Source organism: Danaus plexippus, chromosome 6, assembly GCF_018135715.1.
Source record: "Danaus plexippus chromosome 6, MEX_DaPlex, whole genome shotgun sequence".
In the NCBI taxonomy this organism is placed as follows: domain Eukaryota; kingdom Metazoa; phylum Arthropoda; class Insecta; order Lepidoptera; family Nymphalidae; genus Danaus; species Danaus plexippus.
This window is the reverse complement of record NC_083540.1, coordinates 1,882,035-1,898,698: the sequence shown is the minus strand read 5'-3', so window position 1 is coordinate 1,898,698 and position 16,664 is coordinate 1,882,035. Positions and strand designations below refer to the sequence as shown.

Genomic DNA, 16,664 nt, shown 5'->3' with positions numbered 1-16,664 from the left:
CTATTTATCAATGCATAATTTGACGATAGATGGCGTTAAAGTTTAATACATACTTGGAGAGATGGCAGCACTTTATTTTGAAGTTGCATAAAAATAAGATTCATTGTAAAAAAAGGAGTACAACAAAGTATAGAAAATAAATTAAAACAGTAACTATTTTGAAATCTTATAAAATAAAGAAATATAAAACTTGAAATTCAAATAACCGTAAAGATATTTCTGTTCCTGGTAACAGCGGTATCTAGAGATAATAGGTCATACTAATTTTACTTTTTAATCTAAACTTAGAATAATAGATGTCGCATGCCTAAAAATTGTCTTGAATGCATAATATTTGAATAAACATATTTTCGTCCAAGATCGTCTGTTCTAGTTGCATAATATGGAGTATATTAATAAAATTACCATTTTGTAAATAAACAGACAAAAAACATTCACTACATGCCCATACTCATTTAGGCACGTATACAAACACGCTAGACCGTTTTTCTAAACTTTTTAGATAACATATAACTATAAATTATTTACAATAATGTAATAAATTATTAAAGACTCATCGTAATTATGGACCTACTATAAGTTTAATATGCGACATTTAGACTAGCTATTAAATATATATAAAAGTATGTTATCGTGCTACAAAATAATTTATTTGCTATTTCAACAAGTAACGCAAGTCTTCGGTAGTATAGTGGTCAGTATCCCCGCCTGTCACGCGGGAGACCGGGGTTCGATTCCCCGCCGGAGAGAAGTTTTTTTTTATAATTAAAGTTTTCATTTTTAATTCTAATTTACTTTTGGTTTTATAATAAAATTTTATTAAATTGAAAAACGCCTACGGCCTGCATTTCAATAATAATGAACAACAGCGTAAATGACCACAAGCAAAAGACATTTTTTATACAAAACCTTTTAACTGTTACTTTTGTTATTCGTTGGTACTTGATTCGAATGCGTCATTGATGATTATCACTTATTGTCATTGAATTATAATATTGGAGTTGGGCTTTGCTGAGGAGTGAATTTTATTTTTTATGCGTACAAGCGTTAGTGTGAGCTTAAGTTAAAGTTTGTGAGCTCATCAATCTTGTGTTAACCTTTAACTTAGATATAAATGTGCAAAAGGATTTTTCGCTCTATTTTCTTAACTCACAAGACTGTAAAGTAATTTTAATTATTAATAAACTTTTTACTTTTACTTTTGCTTATAGTTTCTTATTTTCCATTTTACGATAAAGGATAACAGAATCAAAGTAATAAACAATAATATTACTCAACGAATATTGTCCTCCCCTGTTGCTCTCCCAATTGAAATGAGAGTAAGAAAAAATAATAATTTTTCCCTTCTTCAATTTGCATTGGCTTCTGTCACATAAGGGGACTACATTCTAAGCCAAAAGACTTCAAATACCATCTTCAATCTTCAAATAGAGAAGAAGCCTTACTTTTTCTGACAAAGACGTTTACAGCATATAGGCAATTCCCTTGGCCCGATCTCTGATGATCTATTCTGGATACTGGTTAGAATCTTGAGTCATTGTACTGGCTAAGAAGACGACATATATTCCTTGTTGTATATCATATGAAAGGGTGGATAGGTCTTTACTGAAAGCCTTCACCGCCAACGACTTCATTCCTATCTTCCTACGAGTAGAATAACAATCAAGTACTATCCTATGGAAATAAAAAAATCCTTTTTGTTTGACTTTCAGCCGAGTATATGCCCAGATGGTTACTAGGTTATGCCATTGTCCATTAACCCAAAACCATTTTTGTCTCCTGCCGACTTAGGGAATAAATTATTTTGTAGCAACACCATTTTTTCACTTACTGTAAAACCTTATTAAAATATCCTAGAGTTTATAGATGAATTTACAAATTACCCCCCAGGCCTCTATAAAATGCCCCATTTTTTCCTGGGTCTCTTACCGCTCCCCTTTAGGCCTGCAGCGCCCGCGAGGGGGCGTTATCGCCTTCTTTGGGAAACACTGGTCCAAACTGTGGTATGAAGACTTTAACATTGTTATTTTGTAGTTTTTAGCTTTATTGTTTCGTGTCTTCATTTAATATGTTTTACTCATGTTATACAAATCGGATAAGACTCAGTAGTTTGTAAGTTTATATGATAAAAAAAATTATGTCATCGTCATATCAGTCATCCCATTCCATCATCACCCTGTGCACGCGGGGACTGGAGGACCATTGCATCCAATCGCTAAATCTGTAGCCCCGCATATAATTTAGTTTTATTTCTCTAATATTATATATTTTACTTTTACAACTCCTTACCTATTACTTTTCTATGTTTGCCATTGAGTGCTAAGGCCGCCGGTGCTTATCAGATGGCAGATCAGTCAACTATAAGCACCGACGTTCATAGCCCAAAATCACTGTATTTAGATTTAAAAAAAACATTGTTATTTATCTTCCTACGTTATCCAATCTATCGAACTAATACACCTCTGACTTAAATATTTTTTGGCTGCTGGAAAAGTTCCCGGAAATTCATCAACAAGTTTTAGAAAAGAAGACCTTAATTTTTATCACGTACTAGATTTGAGGATAATTTGATTTTGCAATCAGTAACCTTTCCGCGTACAAGTTTTCCAAAAAGTAAAACATACAATCTTAAACAGAAACGTTTTTTCATAAAAAATGTACAAATAAAAAACGTAAATGGAAAATATACTTTAATACAAATATTTTATATTCAACACGTTAATAAATATGTGTCATGCTTTGGTAGAATAAATAAGATCAATTTATTAAAATCTGGTATACAATATATATTTTTTTAAACGACTTCGATATTAAATGTAATATAAAATTACATAGCTTACAATTAATTTAATAATGGACGTTATTGAGTATTACATTATCTGTATAAAATATAAAACGATTACACGAATACGAAAGCGAAGTAATAATAAACAAAGGCGAGGCTGCTATAATGGCACAGAGGAACTGTTTTGGTAGAGGGTAGGAGTCTTATTTCTCCTTGGGTTTCTTTTCCTTTTTCCGCGGCGGCGGGACGGGGACTGGCGCGTCACCACTAGCACCGCCTTCCTTTTCCACCTTCTTCACCACTTTCTTCACTATTTTCTTTTTGGGAGCGTCTGACTTCGGTTTAGGTGCTTCGGACACCTCGGAAGTCGGGGCCGATTCGGTCTTAGAAACCGAGGTTTCTATTTGAGATGCGATGGTGGGTTTTGATTTGACGCCGATCTGAGATAATGATAGGGGGGAATCAAGGGGAGGAGTTGGTGCTTCGGGCTGGTCGATGGATAGACTGCGGGCTTGTGTTTGTGAGGGTTGTGTTTGAGGTGAAGAAGATATGACGGGAGGTGAGGGGGAAGTGACAGTAGGCGTGCGCAGTTCACCGGCGATGATGGCGTGTGCAAGCGAGGCCGCGTCCTCTAGCTCGCTGTCAGGTGTTGGCAGCGTGTCACAAGCCGCGGGCGGCAGCGACAGTTTCCCCAACGGCTTGCGACGCTCCTCCGCTACGCAACCAAGGAGATCCCGCCTTTATTTTCTTTCTTTCGGTTAAGTGAGGCGTTAGTATGGCTGTCACATTAGAGAGCAAGCTCGGTAAGGGCCTGGAACAAAGTTAGCGAAAACGGAGCTACACGGTTAAGTTGAAACAATGCAAGCGGAAAGTTAAAAAGTTATGTCAGTTTAGCAAATAGGCTTGCACATCACAGGGAGAGTTATTCGAAATGAAATACTAAATAGCATTTAATATGACTCATGTATCGTTTTTCTTAAACGAAAAATTAATCGATTATTGTGAATTGTGTTCATAAAATATATAGCATGATAGTTTTAATTTCTAATAACCCTCCATGTAATGTTTAAACGATTATGAGAAGCAAAATAACCCAAGAAAATGATGCAAGAAAAAATCGATTATGACAACCACCACTCACTTGACAATTTCGTACACACTTTAAAACTTATAAAATAAAGAAAATGATATTCGGAAGTGGAGTGGCAGGGCCATAACGCAACTTCAGCTCAATGAGTTTCATGTTCGTACTAGTCGATATGAATATCAAAAATAGCATCCTAAAACGCTGACGCTATCTAAATATCCCTGCGTAATTCACACACTTGGACTCAACCCAAAATTTAATAAATAAATGCATTCAAATATTACAAACACTACTGAATGAATTATAGCTTGGATAGCTCGAGTTTCTTTAAAACAAAACGATAAATTCTATTAAATATGTTGTTTTGGGTCCAAGTGAAAATTGGTTATTACCTGTTCCATCAAAGCCGCGTCTCTTGCGCTGCTTCCTCGGTAGCTGGATGAAATAATAACGAATTTTGAAAGGTATACTCAAAAGAAAAATAAAACCAAAACACAAAACGGCACAAAGTAAACATGTCTCTTTACGGGATGTATCAGTTCGATGGAGTGCCAGTTCCGCAAGTTAGGACTCCCGTAAAAGATGACATAGTAAAATATTAGTAACAAAATATGAAAACTGCAAAATTAAGTCGGTGAGATTTTTATGCAAAAGCCGATCGGTTAGCTGTATTCGGCTGGTTACTTACTTTTGGCAGCTGGCGGACTAGGTATTTCTTCTTTGGAAGGGGTATTGGCCAGAGGAGGACTGTCAGAGGCCACTTCCTTTTTGTCTGAGGATTGTTCATTGGTTGCCAATGATTTATTTAAAGGAGAATCTGATTGCTCATCCACTGCTGGCATTTCACTAGATTTAGGGACGCATGCAATGTCAATTTTTATTGCTTCTTCAGCAGTCACTGGGATGTCACCTGATGGCTCCATCTCCGTTTGGGATTCGTCTGGCATGCTTTTTGGTATAGCAGCAATCTCGGCTGGAACAGGAATAGGATCTTCTTGTTTACCTGGAGATTCGGCGGCTTCACTCGCTGGAACTGGGACATCTACGACAGGCTCTTCAATTGACGCTGCTGCTGGTGAAGTTTCAGGGACAACATCATCTTTATTTTCAGTTGCAGGTGCAGGTGGTTCAGGAACAGTCAAACTATCGATCGATTCAGCCGGAGCAACAGGGGTTGCAGGCGCAGAAACATTTTCTAAGACTTCAGTCGAAGCAACGTTTACGTCTGCGACAGGTGGTGCCACAGTTTCTTTTGATTCAACTATTGGAATATTTTCCGATGGTTGGGGTGAGGAAACACAGGTTGCTTCAATCTGTGCAACATGCTCTGATGCTTCGGGAGGGGAAACACTTTCTGTTGCTTCAATCTGTGCAACATGCTCTGATGCTTCGGGAGGGGAAACACTTTCTGTTGCTTCAATCTGTGCAACAGGTTTTGATGCTTCGGGAGGGGAAACACTTTCTGTTGCTTCAGCTTCAATCTGTACAACAGGTTCTGTTGCATCAACAGTTGCTGGAACTTCAGGCGAGGAAACACAATCAGATGCCACGGGAAGGGAAACACATGCAGGTGCTTCTGGAGGGGGAACGCTTTCACTTGTCTCAGTAGGCGCGACAGTTTCTGCAGCGTCCAGTGACACAACATTTTCTACAGTTTCAGTAGAAGCAGTAGAGGCATCTACTTCGGATGCCATGACTGGTGCCTCTACTGCAACGGGTGTTTCAGAGGATGCGTCTGACGGTATACTACCTTTGACTGGTTCTTCGGGTTTTGATTCAACCGGTGCTACCACGGCCTCTTTTGCTTCTCCTATTGCGACAGCACGATCTTCGCTAGGTTGAACAGACTGGTCATTAGATGGAGAAGGTTGTCGGGGCGGAGAGCTTGGTGGTTGACTTAGTGTTTGCGATATTTTCGCCCAGATATTGTCAAAGGAGTCAGCACCCATATAATCAATATTGCCGGCTTCCCAGCCCTGTCGCCTCGTAAGCTCATCGACTGCCTCTTGTTGCTGCGGTTCACCCGGCACTACTTTAGCCAGGTTACCTGCTACACCAGTCTGAAACACCCAAGTGAAATCAATTATTAAAATGAAATTTAAAATCATGTATTGAAGTAAATTTTTAACAGAAAAAGTAATAGATTAATGATATTAAAAATTAGTATTTTTGATCACTATATGCATGCAGTTCTAAAGAAACTACTAATTACATTTGGCATAGCTTCAAAAAAAATCTGATTACGTACCCTTTACGTTGTGTCATACAGTTGGCTACTTACTTGACTTTCCTCACCGTTCAGCCTGTCATAGTTAATATCTTTGAATATTTCATTTTCATCATCGCTTTCAAGTGACGACTCGAGTGACGGTGTTGGCGAAGGAGGGGATAAAGGTATTTCATGAATACAGATTTTTCGCCCCCGAGAATCTATAGTAGTTCTATGTCTTAGATAAAATCCATCGTACGGATGCCTAGGGATATCTTCAAAAGTATTACTATAGTATTCTGCTTCACAGCCATTTAGATTTGAATGTAATTTACGAACATTATGCAGCCTTTCATGATCCATCATGACAGTGTATATTTGTGGTTGAGTTTGTTTTTTAAACTGCGAATAATTTATTTCAACATTTTTCCTATAACTATTATTGAATCTATCATCATTGTTAACATTTTTGTTATTTTCTGTGATATTGCTATGGGAATGGTTATGAAAAAGAGACTGTGAATCGTGTTTGTCTTGATAATAATCGGCTCTTTGATGTGATTGCTCCAAACCAGGGTCGTGATAGGATTGTGCCTCGTGATGATGTTCTGATGAATGTTGATAATTATAATTTTGATTTTGTTCATGTACATGACTTTCAAAACGCTGCTGAGTGAAATCGTTTTGGTTCTGATCATTTTCATGGTGATGAGATTGATTGTAATTCTGATAATTGTTTTGATGATGTTCGATATGTTGGTGATGGATGTGACTTTGGTGGTTGTTATGATGACCTTGATGATCACCAGGCTGATTTTGAGATTCAGGGGAACTTTGTTGATTACTGTGACTTGGGTAATGATCATGGTGAACAATTATTTCTTGGATCGGTGTGTGATAGTGTTGATCATGAACATTTATGTTGCATTGACTCTCTTCCCATTGAGAACTTATTGAAGGTGTAAATGTCGTAAACTGTTGCGTAGTTTGAGGTTGAGAACTCTGTTCGGAATTATATTGCCATATTTCGCTATTATAATTTTGAGTGTAAGTGTTTTCAGAATTGTGACTATTCTCAGGTGTATAATGCTGTGTTTGCGGTTGCATGTAGTCCCAGGCATACTGTCTATGACTTTCCGTTGCATTTATACAACTTGCATCATCTTTACTAGGAGGTATGTTCCCTCTGTAAATTTGCCATGGATCATGAAATTGACCTATGTCAATGCTGGGCTCAATGGATTCTGTGTTTTTGATCTGATTATAAGGACGATGCCATGGAAACTCAGAACTGGGATCCAGTGTCGGTTCATAGAAACTATAATCCTGTACTGGTTCATCATATTCACTCGGTTCTTCTTCTTCTAAGTCAATCCCCAGAGGAACTTCCTCAGCCTAGTCGAAGCGATAACAAAGCTCAGTAGTAAAGCATGCAAGGATAATCTTGAAAAAAGCTTCACGCACTCTAAACTACAAGACTGTGCAAGCTTGATCCAAGCAGAAATTAATAAATTATTTACAAAATGCTACATAATAAACATACAAGAAGTAGTTAAAAAATAAATATAAATATTTTTAAATAAATACGATATTCATAGGAATATAGAAATTTATTGTATGTTTATTTACAGGTGATAATTTCACCAAAATACCAACACCTCAACAGTTAACCCCATTTCCAACAACCCTGTTACAACAATGCAAGTATAAAAACAAAAAATATAATTTTGAACGTTAGAAAATGTTAGTATTTTGGAGAAATATTCAATTTGGCACTGCATCAGATAAAGGAGGGGGGCACACGGTGCACAGGCTTAAGAAAAGGCATTCGAGTTTGAGAGAAAAGTGAAAATTAATTTACAAATTGTTTAAAAATGACATAACAAAATGCTAAACGAAATATTTGTCCAAATCTCACCTCGACACATGAATCCTGCTGCTTGGAACACATGTTGTTCCGATCAGAGACTACACTGATATGAGCATGAATTGGTTTACTGGATTTTATGAAAGGTATAGCTAAGTATTGCGGTCGTGGACCGTGAAATCCTAGAAGCCATATTGGGTTTGATCTCATTGTGGTAATTGATATTGGATCTAATAACTTACCAATGCTGCATTCCTCGCATGTGAGACAATAAATCAATCATATTAAATGACAATCTATTATCTCGTCAACTCAGTTAATACGTCATAAAATCCAGTAATTACGGTTTACAGTTAATTATAACGTTACGCTATTATTTAGGACTTACCATTTGTGTGTCTAGCTGTGAATGAACTTGTGCAACAAAGAGGTCCCACCATAGTTGCAAGAAACCTCGTAAATGTTCGGGAGCCTCGACTGACCGAGACTGCCAGTTGAAATGCTGGAGCCACGGTTTAGCGGCGCCGATGAAATGGATAATTTTTAAATTTTGGCCGTAACTGAAAACGAAAATGTTGTCCTTGGAATAAATACAAAACGTTGCGTGGGATTACTGGTACAAAAAATATACATACTGTTTTAAGGCTGGGATATAGGAGTAAAAGGCAGCAGATGTCACATTGTACAGAAAGGGCAAATGCTTGTTAATGTCACCACGGGCCCAATCCGAGAAGTAGGAATTCAAGAGACCCTGGTCACCACCTGTGTCATAAATGCAAAGAAATAATTTCAATTCTAAAAACCTTGCTGCGTCATCAACGAACACTAGGAAGGTAAACATTGTTAAGATAAAAAACATTTAAAAGAATTAGCATTAAGGCTTATTTCGTTTGCTCTATTTGCATACACTTACATCAATCTAAAATTACTCAACTCTCAGCTATACTTAATAAATACACTTATATTTTAACGAAAAAAAATTACCATCAAAACTGCCCCTTTCGGATGCAAATGTGACGAGTTTGCTGAATGTATCGGCGGAAGGTTTGAATACAAAAACTCCCGAATTGAAACAGTCGGGCCAGCCGACGTCGGGAGCCGCGGACAACTCCTCGCGTTCAAATAACTCATCACAGTTCTGAACGATCTATAGAACGGAAGAGTTCCAGTTAATTATTAATTCTATCTATTCTTCCCACGAAACAAAGAAACACATATCAAATAATAGCTCTATTGTATATAAGGGACGGATTTAAAAATTTTGTATACCAAAGATTAAAATTACTTAAAACTTAAAGCTTGTTTTTTATCACTTGTTTCATGAAGTACGAGATCTTTTTTGAGTTATATAAAACAAAATGGATTAATTTAATTGTTCATGGCATTCTTTCGTAGCATATGACTTTTATGTAGTGATGGGAATGTAACAGGAGGAACATTTTACTCTCATCTGTCATTCACGACACATCACACGTGAACATGTTATCGTAATGAGTAGTTTTATCGTACATATTTGACACATTAACCCGTCGATAAAAAAAAAGAACTTCTGTACGTTATACAACAATTGATCCTATTTAAAGTATCGCCTTGCGTTCCGTCGCTTATTTAATACTATAATAATATTAGGCCGGTACGAGCCGTAATCCATTTATATATAGAATAATAATTATGTATTTGTTCATAAATCATCAAACATATTCCTTGACAGTTATTTGATGAGAAAAGCATTAAAGATTAGATTAATAATAATAAGAATCGCAGAGGTCTTAAATAATTTATGAAGTTACGAAAGTAATATAAGTAATATTCTTTGGGTATAGACTTCGTACTGTGATACGTTATATGTACATAACTATCGGTATTACAGTACGATCCAATTTTTTTGGGAGACGATGAGATAACGAGACACGTCTGTTTAGCATCAAGTATCATCTTGATTGTTGACATTTTGAACGCGACATTCACTTTCATGTTGATCAGAAATGAGTGTATTATGGTTTTTGGAAACTATCCAGAAACTAAAAAATATTTAGGCCACAGTTCCATCGTCACTGGTTGCTAACGTCCGTTAACATTGACTTTCTCATCTCGTAAACAATCGCAATGGGAACATAATTTAAAACCGACTGAAGAAGTTATATCTTAGTTTAACAGTTGCTGATAAAAAAAAATTGTTTACGTAATTTTTGTTGTCCATTGTTGTCTTCGGAATTGATTATGAATAAACAATGTGAACTGTTTATAAATAGCTCGCGATTTAAATAACAAATGTGGCATGTAATGACAACATGATTGAGAAATTTCAATGAATTTTAAAGAGTGCTCCATTTTGCAGACGTTATGACATAGTTAGAGTTATGTATTTTGATAAACGTACGGATATGAAGCTGGAATTCTGTTCAAATTGTAAGAAAAAAAAAATTCTTTACAACCTTACAGACAAAAAAATATTAGTAAATGTTATTTAAATTTATTTCTCTCTTGTGAGTGTATTATGCTGTATAGCTACTTACCAGTGTATCGGCATCAAGGAAGACACATTTCTCATACTGCGTGAGATTCCAACAATGTATTTTGGTAAATGTGATGCCCAGTTCCGGCCGCTGCAGCAAGGCGAGATGAGCTGCATCCTTGGAATCCAAAACGTCCACTAGGATTACTTCAGCGAATACTGCACGGAGACGCTCCCTGACACACAAATGTACTGAGTACGACATTTGCTTGAAATTATTTTCGTGTTAGTTAACGTATTTAAATTATTTGACGGATGCCCATTGTTAATTTTTTTTCTACACAAATGAACACATTTCTTTAAAAAAAAAATTTTTTGTTCAAGTTGTTATTATCATTATTTGATTTCTATTTAAGATTATTTAAATCAATAAACTCGATTCACCGGTTTTTAATGTATTAATAATATTGGTGTTTAATATGTGAAACAGGAATTCTTTATTAAAATACAAAAAAAAAACGTCTTTAAAAACATTATCAACGCCTCAAGTTTATAAACCATGTACTGAACAGACTAGAAATCTTAATAATGAAATTAAATAAACTCAAAACCCTTACTTAATACAAATTATAAATAGCGATCTTGCTAATCAGGTAAAACATAAAAAAAATTACGTCTTGTCTTCATTGCTGACCACAAAATACATATATCATTGAATAAAATGCATAGTACTCATTCTTATCCGTAATAAATGTACGCTATAAAACATTTAAAAAATATTCGAATAATAATCGATGTACAATTAAAAAAAATTATATACAGTCAAAATATTTATGAACATCATTAACATAATGTAATAAAAATAGTAAATCCTTCGACAGTTTCATGTAGGAAGTAGACGCGGGAAGAAATTATTGCGTAACCATCCAAATCAGCAAAACACTTGTCCAGTAACGTCACGGAGGCGTCAGAAAGTGTGGAATCAAAATACACTATTACCGGCGCAGTTTATTTATGTTGGCCTTTACTAACGCTATGAATCCGATTATCATTAAACACTAATAAACGAATAATTAATGTTGTCCCTGATCGATTTTTCAACATAAACATCGGATTCCTGACTGCAAAACTCAAGGTCGATGTAGCTAAATCACAGATGGCACATAGCTTGTTTGTTTTTTTTTTAAATTTTATGACGAACATCCCGCTATAAAGAATTCGATCAAAAATATTAACATAAATTCTGGTACAGGATCCGTTCTGAACAGTACAGTTTATATGAAAAATATATATTGACCTATTTTCAATAAAATTACTCCTTAATATTGTAATGTTATACAAAACAAAGTTTTAGTAACAGATATATGAGAGGATATCAGATACATCATTTGATCATCATTGATTTAAGGAAATGAACGAGTTTGAAGTATAATCCAATAGTTGGTCGTTCCTAAAACTCTTATTTCAAATGAAAAGGAGCGGGAAAAAGGTAAAGACTCTATATATAAATAGAAAATTTAAATCTTGCCAGTAAGGCTCCACAATGGGGCAATAATCGTAGCAATTAGCTTCTTCGATCTTACCTTAAAGATCAAGAGTTTGATCTGATCGTCGTTCTTACCTCATGGGCTCAGTGACCGAGGGTGTAATCAGCACGACTGCTGGGTAAGAGGAGGACGCCCGACGCAAAGAATGCGCCAGAACCAGAGCCCCAAGACCATAGGAATCGTTTGTAGCTAGCGTCACCCATGCTCGGTCTATGAAAACAAACAGTTTATAGATTTCTGCCTTTAGGTACACCCAAAATGTATTGCGTTTATATATTTAAATCTTTTTAGGTTAAATTTTACACATAGATACATATAATTTAATATTATATCTTGATTGTTAAGAGACCCAAACACGAAATAGAATTTACGAAATAAACTTTTATGTTATAAAATAATATAAAAGAAATTCTTATTTGACCTTTCTTTATCACAAATAAATGGAAATTCAATGTCATTTTACCTATGAATTAATAGTAGCAAGAATTTTTAACAACATTATTATTTGTTGCAATCAAAATATCGAGACGATAATTTAAAAAATCGATGTTTATAATATTTAGCCACATATTTACAAATTGCCAAAGACGTAAAATATCAAAATAACTCTAAATTTTATGGTAGTGTCTTAATAAGAAAACGACTCGGGCGCAGCATTAGGAAGTGCGCAGTTCAGACGCGACTGCAAGTAGATACTATATATAATAAAACGTGTTTATTCATCTTGGCTTTATTAGTTTGCGAAGTATTTTACATACAGTCCTATACGTCAGACATTTGAAAGTAAATATAAGTGAATCATTACTAAATTTATATTATTATCATTCTATTTTAAGTTTCTTATAGTTTTGAAAATCAAAAATTCAACCAGTTGACGTAACTTCAGTAATTTTAGTTTTTTTTTATATTTCAGTGGAATTGAGACTTATAAGTTATATTCCGTTAATCCTACCATGCATTAAACCTTCATGTACAATCGATTGGCTGTATGCATTAAGTCAATTGCTTTTTGTTCTGAAATAGGTTCTGAATCATACTTATAAATGACTGATTTCAAATGAAATATGAATTGCTGGTATAGCCAACTTAGTTTACAATTTCAATATTGAAATTAAAAACAAAAAAAAAACACCACATTAAACGAGTTAATGATAATTTGTCAATAATATGCGAAAACTATCTTCCTCAGTAAATTCTACGTAGTATGATGCATTTAAATGAATATTTCAGTCCTGCGTGGGCCACGCCACTGGTTCCGTGTAACAAAAGTGCGTGGCTCGTCTTCTAGTCTAAAATAGCGCGACACAAATAAAATTCAAAATAAAACTACTACATAGCATCAGATATTTTGCCGGGACAACGCCTATGCATTCCACAATTAAACTAACAATCAGTCTATTATAAAATCGTTCCAATCCGCAGATTCAGTTGGACGATATTACAAGTTATCAAAATATGAGAAAACACTTAGGTTTTCTTATTAAAAAATCTCTAGATAGCACTGACCGTTCTTGATTTGAGTTAACAGAAAGATAAGCTTATAACTTAACAATGAATTAATGACATTAAAACTGTGACGTAATTAATCACTATTACCTTACAAAGTGATTAAGAAAGTTATTACCTTATAAAATTAAGAACAGTATATATATATAGCTGTATTGTCAGATAATATCATTATGTATGGATAAAATAGTGCTAAAATCGTGGGAATTTGCTATTTTATCATCAACCTATCTCTCATTAATATTCTCAACACTAAATATTACCAATACAAGTGCTATTAAAAATCTTCTAAAGCAGAATATTTTTTAATATTTTCTATATGAAAAACAAGCTTAGGAATAAATTAGAACGAATTCTTTTTTAACCGCCAAGATTAATAAAATATCTAAATGTCTAATATATTTTCCGTCTCACATCACATTCTAAAATAGCTTGTCTTTAATTTAAATGATATTAAATTTGTCTGGTCTTAAATAGATCAAACAGCCCTCGTCTGATAGATCCCAATAAGGCACAAAAGATTAAAGGCGAAGGACTAGCCGGGATCAACGTCCGTGCGGTTTCTATTTAGGTGCGGCAAGGCGAGTTCCTTGCACGATACAGAGGAACGAGCCCATCTTCCGAATAACACATGAAAGACGTCGTGTTAAACCATTCATGCAGAAATAAAACTGCTTTCCATAATTGTATTTGGTCATAATCACGCGATTTATCAAAATACTCATAATTATATTTACAAGAAATATCGAACGTTGAACATTTCATGCGGAGAAAGTTGGGAAGTTTATAGGAGAAAGGTGGATTTAGTTTCAATTATGTATTATATTTATTAAACAGAACATCTAAATCCTCTCAGAACGGTTAAGAAAAACTAACAAGAAGTTTTAAGGTTTCAGGTTTAAAAATTAAATAAGATAGTTCAACTTTTTTGAAGGTTCATGCTAAATAAATAGAATATTTTGATTCTAATAAGATAATTTTCTTGCATACTTAACAATTTAAAAAGATGAGGTATATACTTTAGTTATGACTATTTTTAAATTTGCCAATTGATTAAATAGACCAATTTTATTTATTTTTTTAATCTAACTAAAGAACTCTTATTACTACGTGTTTTTATCTCAAAATAATTATATGTATTACATACATCAAAATATTATAATATCTTAATATGTTTAATAAAACATTGCCTTAAACGGCTCCAACTTTATATTTCTGAATAAATATACTCGTTCAAATATTTTTTTTACGTAATCTATGACTAAGGTGACGGTCAAGATCGCTGCATTTAGCTGATAAGGTCTTTAAATAGGTCTATGCTGTTTTGACCGGCAGTACATATCAACGAGAATTTAATCTGATAACACTAAATAGTTTATTATTTGTATAATGCACGTACTACTATTTCGTAGTCTTTAATTCATAACTCGTAATCATTATCCATTCTAGATAAGATTGTCAGTTTTATATGACTCGTTTGATATACGAGCGACAGTTCAAATAGGAACAATGTTTTGAGTTACACAACGATTTACTTTTAGTTGATATGAAACAAATATTTTTATTTTTCATAAATTTTTATCTTAATAAAAATATATTTCTAAAATATCGATCTGTTTTTATAACACCTACCTCTTTAATTTTTTTTATATTGTCTTTCATTAATTACCATATATTTTTTTTATTAAAACAATAAAAATAATAGTACGAAAATAAAATGTTTAATATTTTTTTTTTTATTAAAAATCGTAAATCTTAATTACCACATCAATTTAGAACTACCCTTCTTTGACTAGGATGACCTTCAAAACATTGAAATGACCGTCACCGGTACCATATTAACATTGAATATAAAATTTATTTAATTAAAAGCATCAAAATATAAACATTATTTCTTACAATTAAAAAACTCACTTGACATTATTAGGCCGGGTGTAGTCTCGTGCGTGACAGTTCAAGTCACCTTAATAATACCGCGAACTACACACGCTCTTCGTTCAGCACTAGAGAGTACACAGATATGTGCCGGTAGCCGGCTCAGGCGAACACGACCCGCGCATCACATACACATTTATAATACAATGCATACACACACACATACATCAAATCTTATCGTCTCATATCTCTTTAAATATTAAACAAATATATATTTAAAAACATGTTAAACTGATTGAATTATAAGTAATATACATCTAATAAGAAACCGTAGTAATATTTAATTTAAATACAGTTAAAAATGAAGCGTAAATGTCGCTAGTGAATCTGGCAATACTGAGGACCAGCTGTTCAAGACGATCGATAGATGTCGGTGGGTGTCGCTTTATTTTCGATGCCGTATATAGACTAACGGTATCCGTAGTAAAATATCATTCCGCTGCGATAGATTCTTTTATGTCCTCGGGAAAATGTGAAGATTAAATAGAATTTTAAAAAATTCGCGTACGTAAACTATTCTATGTGATAATGGTGCGAAAGTATATTTTTATATTTCTACATGACAACAAGGAAGCGATTACTCTAAACAATATTCTACAATAATCCGTGAAATGTCGTAGTTATAAGACGGTGTTGTGTTTTGTTGAGGTGGTAACGATGGCTACTTCTCCGACTAGTATAGAGACGCAAATAGACAGCTTCTTGGAACAGTTCAAGAGGAGCGCTTCTAAGGCCATGGAGGAGCGGATGGAGTGGCCTGATGGTCCGTCTCCAGCTATCGTCAGGTCCAGGAGTAGCTGTTTTACATTAGATTCTTCAACCAGCGGTAAGTAGTTTATTTAAGAGTGATATATAGAATAAATCATATGTGAATCGGTAGCAAAACAAAATATTACCGCAAATCAAACCTTCTTCTCTATACTTAATAAAAGGAAAAAATATTTCAAGACTCAACTTACATATTGATTAATATTAATTAGATACGTATTAATCGTTGAATTGTGAATTAATGTAAACATTTACAAGTTCCACCCAGCTATCTTTAAATTTCCGATTATATTAATGTCTTCAGTGACAAATTCACTTTAATTCCATTTATTCTAATATAAAGAACGTATTTTCAATTTGAAACAAACATATGATAACGGCAATTTTGAGGATTGTAAGCACAATTCTAAATTATATTTGGAACGAAAAAATATTATTGTAGTTCAGAAATCGATACGAATTAAACGTATTTTTGTAATATAGTTTCTAACATCCAATACATTAA

At 34.2% G+C, this 16,664-nt stretch overlaps 3 protein-coding genes and 1 non-coding gene across 19 annotated transcripts in view; 2 read left to right on the top strand and 2 right to left on the bottom strand.

Moving 5' to 3' along the window:
* The first annotated feature begins 677 nt into the window (after positions 1-677).
* Trnad-guc (transfer RNA aspartic acid (anticodon GUC)) lies at positions 678-749 on the top strand. Its single transcript has one exon. It is a non-coding gene; the product is annotated as a tRNA-Asp (tRNA).
* A 1,928-nt stretch (positions 750-2,677) lies between these two features.
* Positions 2,678-15,529, bottom strand: LOC116779249 (glycogenin-1). 13 transcript variants are annotated; one of them, XM_061529956.1, is made up of 9 exons: positions 15,356-15,392; positions 12,025-12,160; positions 10,465-10,639; positions 8,933-9,095; positions 8,584-8,710; positions 8,337-8,508; positions 4,561-5,932; positions 4,265-4,307; positions 3,368-3,596 (listed from the first exon to the last, which is right to left on the bottom strand). In XM_061529956.1, the coding sequence occupies exons 1-8, from the start codon at positions 15,375-15,377 to the stop codon at positions 4,273-4,275; spliced, it is 2,202 nt and encodes a 733-aa protein (XP_061385940.1). In that variant the 5' UTR covers positions 15,378-15,392; the 3' UTR covers positions 3,368-3,596; positions 4,265-4,272. The 13 variants fall into 13 exon arrangements, with proteins under 13 accessions (XP_061385937.1, XP_032529384.2, XP_061385938.1 ...); XM_061529955.1 differs by having other exon boundaries at positions 3,368-3,500; XM_061529959.1 differs by having other exon boundaries at positions 4,876-5,932.
* On the bottom strand, positions 5,939-8,330 carry LOC133320887 (sex-determining region Y protein-like). Its single transcript, XM_061529965.1, has one exon. The coding sequence runs from the start codon at positions 7,186-7,188 to the stop codon at positions 6,124-6,126; it is 1,065 nt and encodes a 354-aa protein (XP_061385949.1). The 5' UTR covers positions 7,189-8,330; the 3' UTR covers positions 5,939-6,123.
* Positions 15,530-15,812: 283 nt separating the features above from the next.
* The window catches only part of LOC116778802 (guanine nucleotide exchange factor DBS-like), a 55,012-nt gene continuing 54,160 nt past the window's right edge, over positions 15,813-16,664 (top strand). For all 4 annotated transcript variants that reach the window (XR_009753957.1, XM_061529720.1, XM_061529724.1 and 1 more), the window contains exon 1: positions 15,813-16,217. Coding sequence is in view for 3 of the 4 variants with exons in the window: in XM_061529720.1 (XP_061385704.1) it covers positions 16,049-16,217 (169 nt within the window). In the remaining variant the exon portion in view is untranslated. The remainder of the gene's footprint in view (positions 16,218-16,664) is intronic.

Excerpts from the sequence above, each read along its gene's own strand:
- LOC133320887 (XM_061529965.1), bottom strand. The coding sequence starts at position 7,188 with ATGCAACCGCAAACACAGCATTATACACCTGAGAATAGTCACAATTCT.
- LOC116779249 (XM_032673493.2), bottom strand. The coding sequence starts at position 15,377 with ATGTCAAGTGAGTTTTTTAATT. Across the intron at positions 10,640-12,024 it reads TCGGTCACTGAGCCCATGAG|GGAGCGTCTCCGTGCAGTAT; the intron begins GTAAGAACGACG and ends TTTGTGTGTCAG. Across the intron at positions 8,509-8,583 it reads TATATCCCAGCCTTAAAACA|TTACGGCCAAAATTTAAAAA; the intron begins GTATGTATATTT and ends TTTCGTTTTCAG.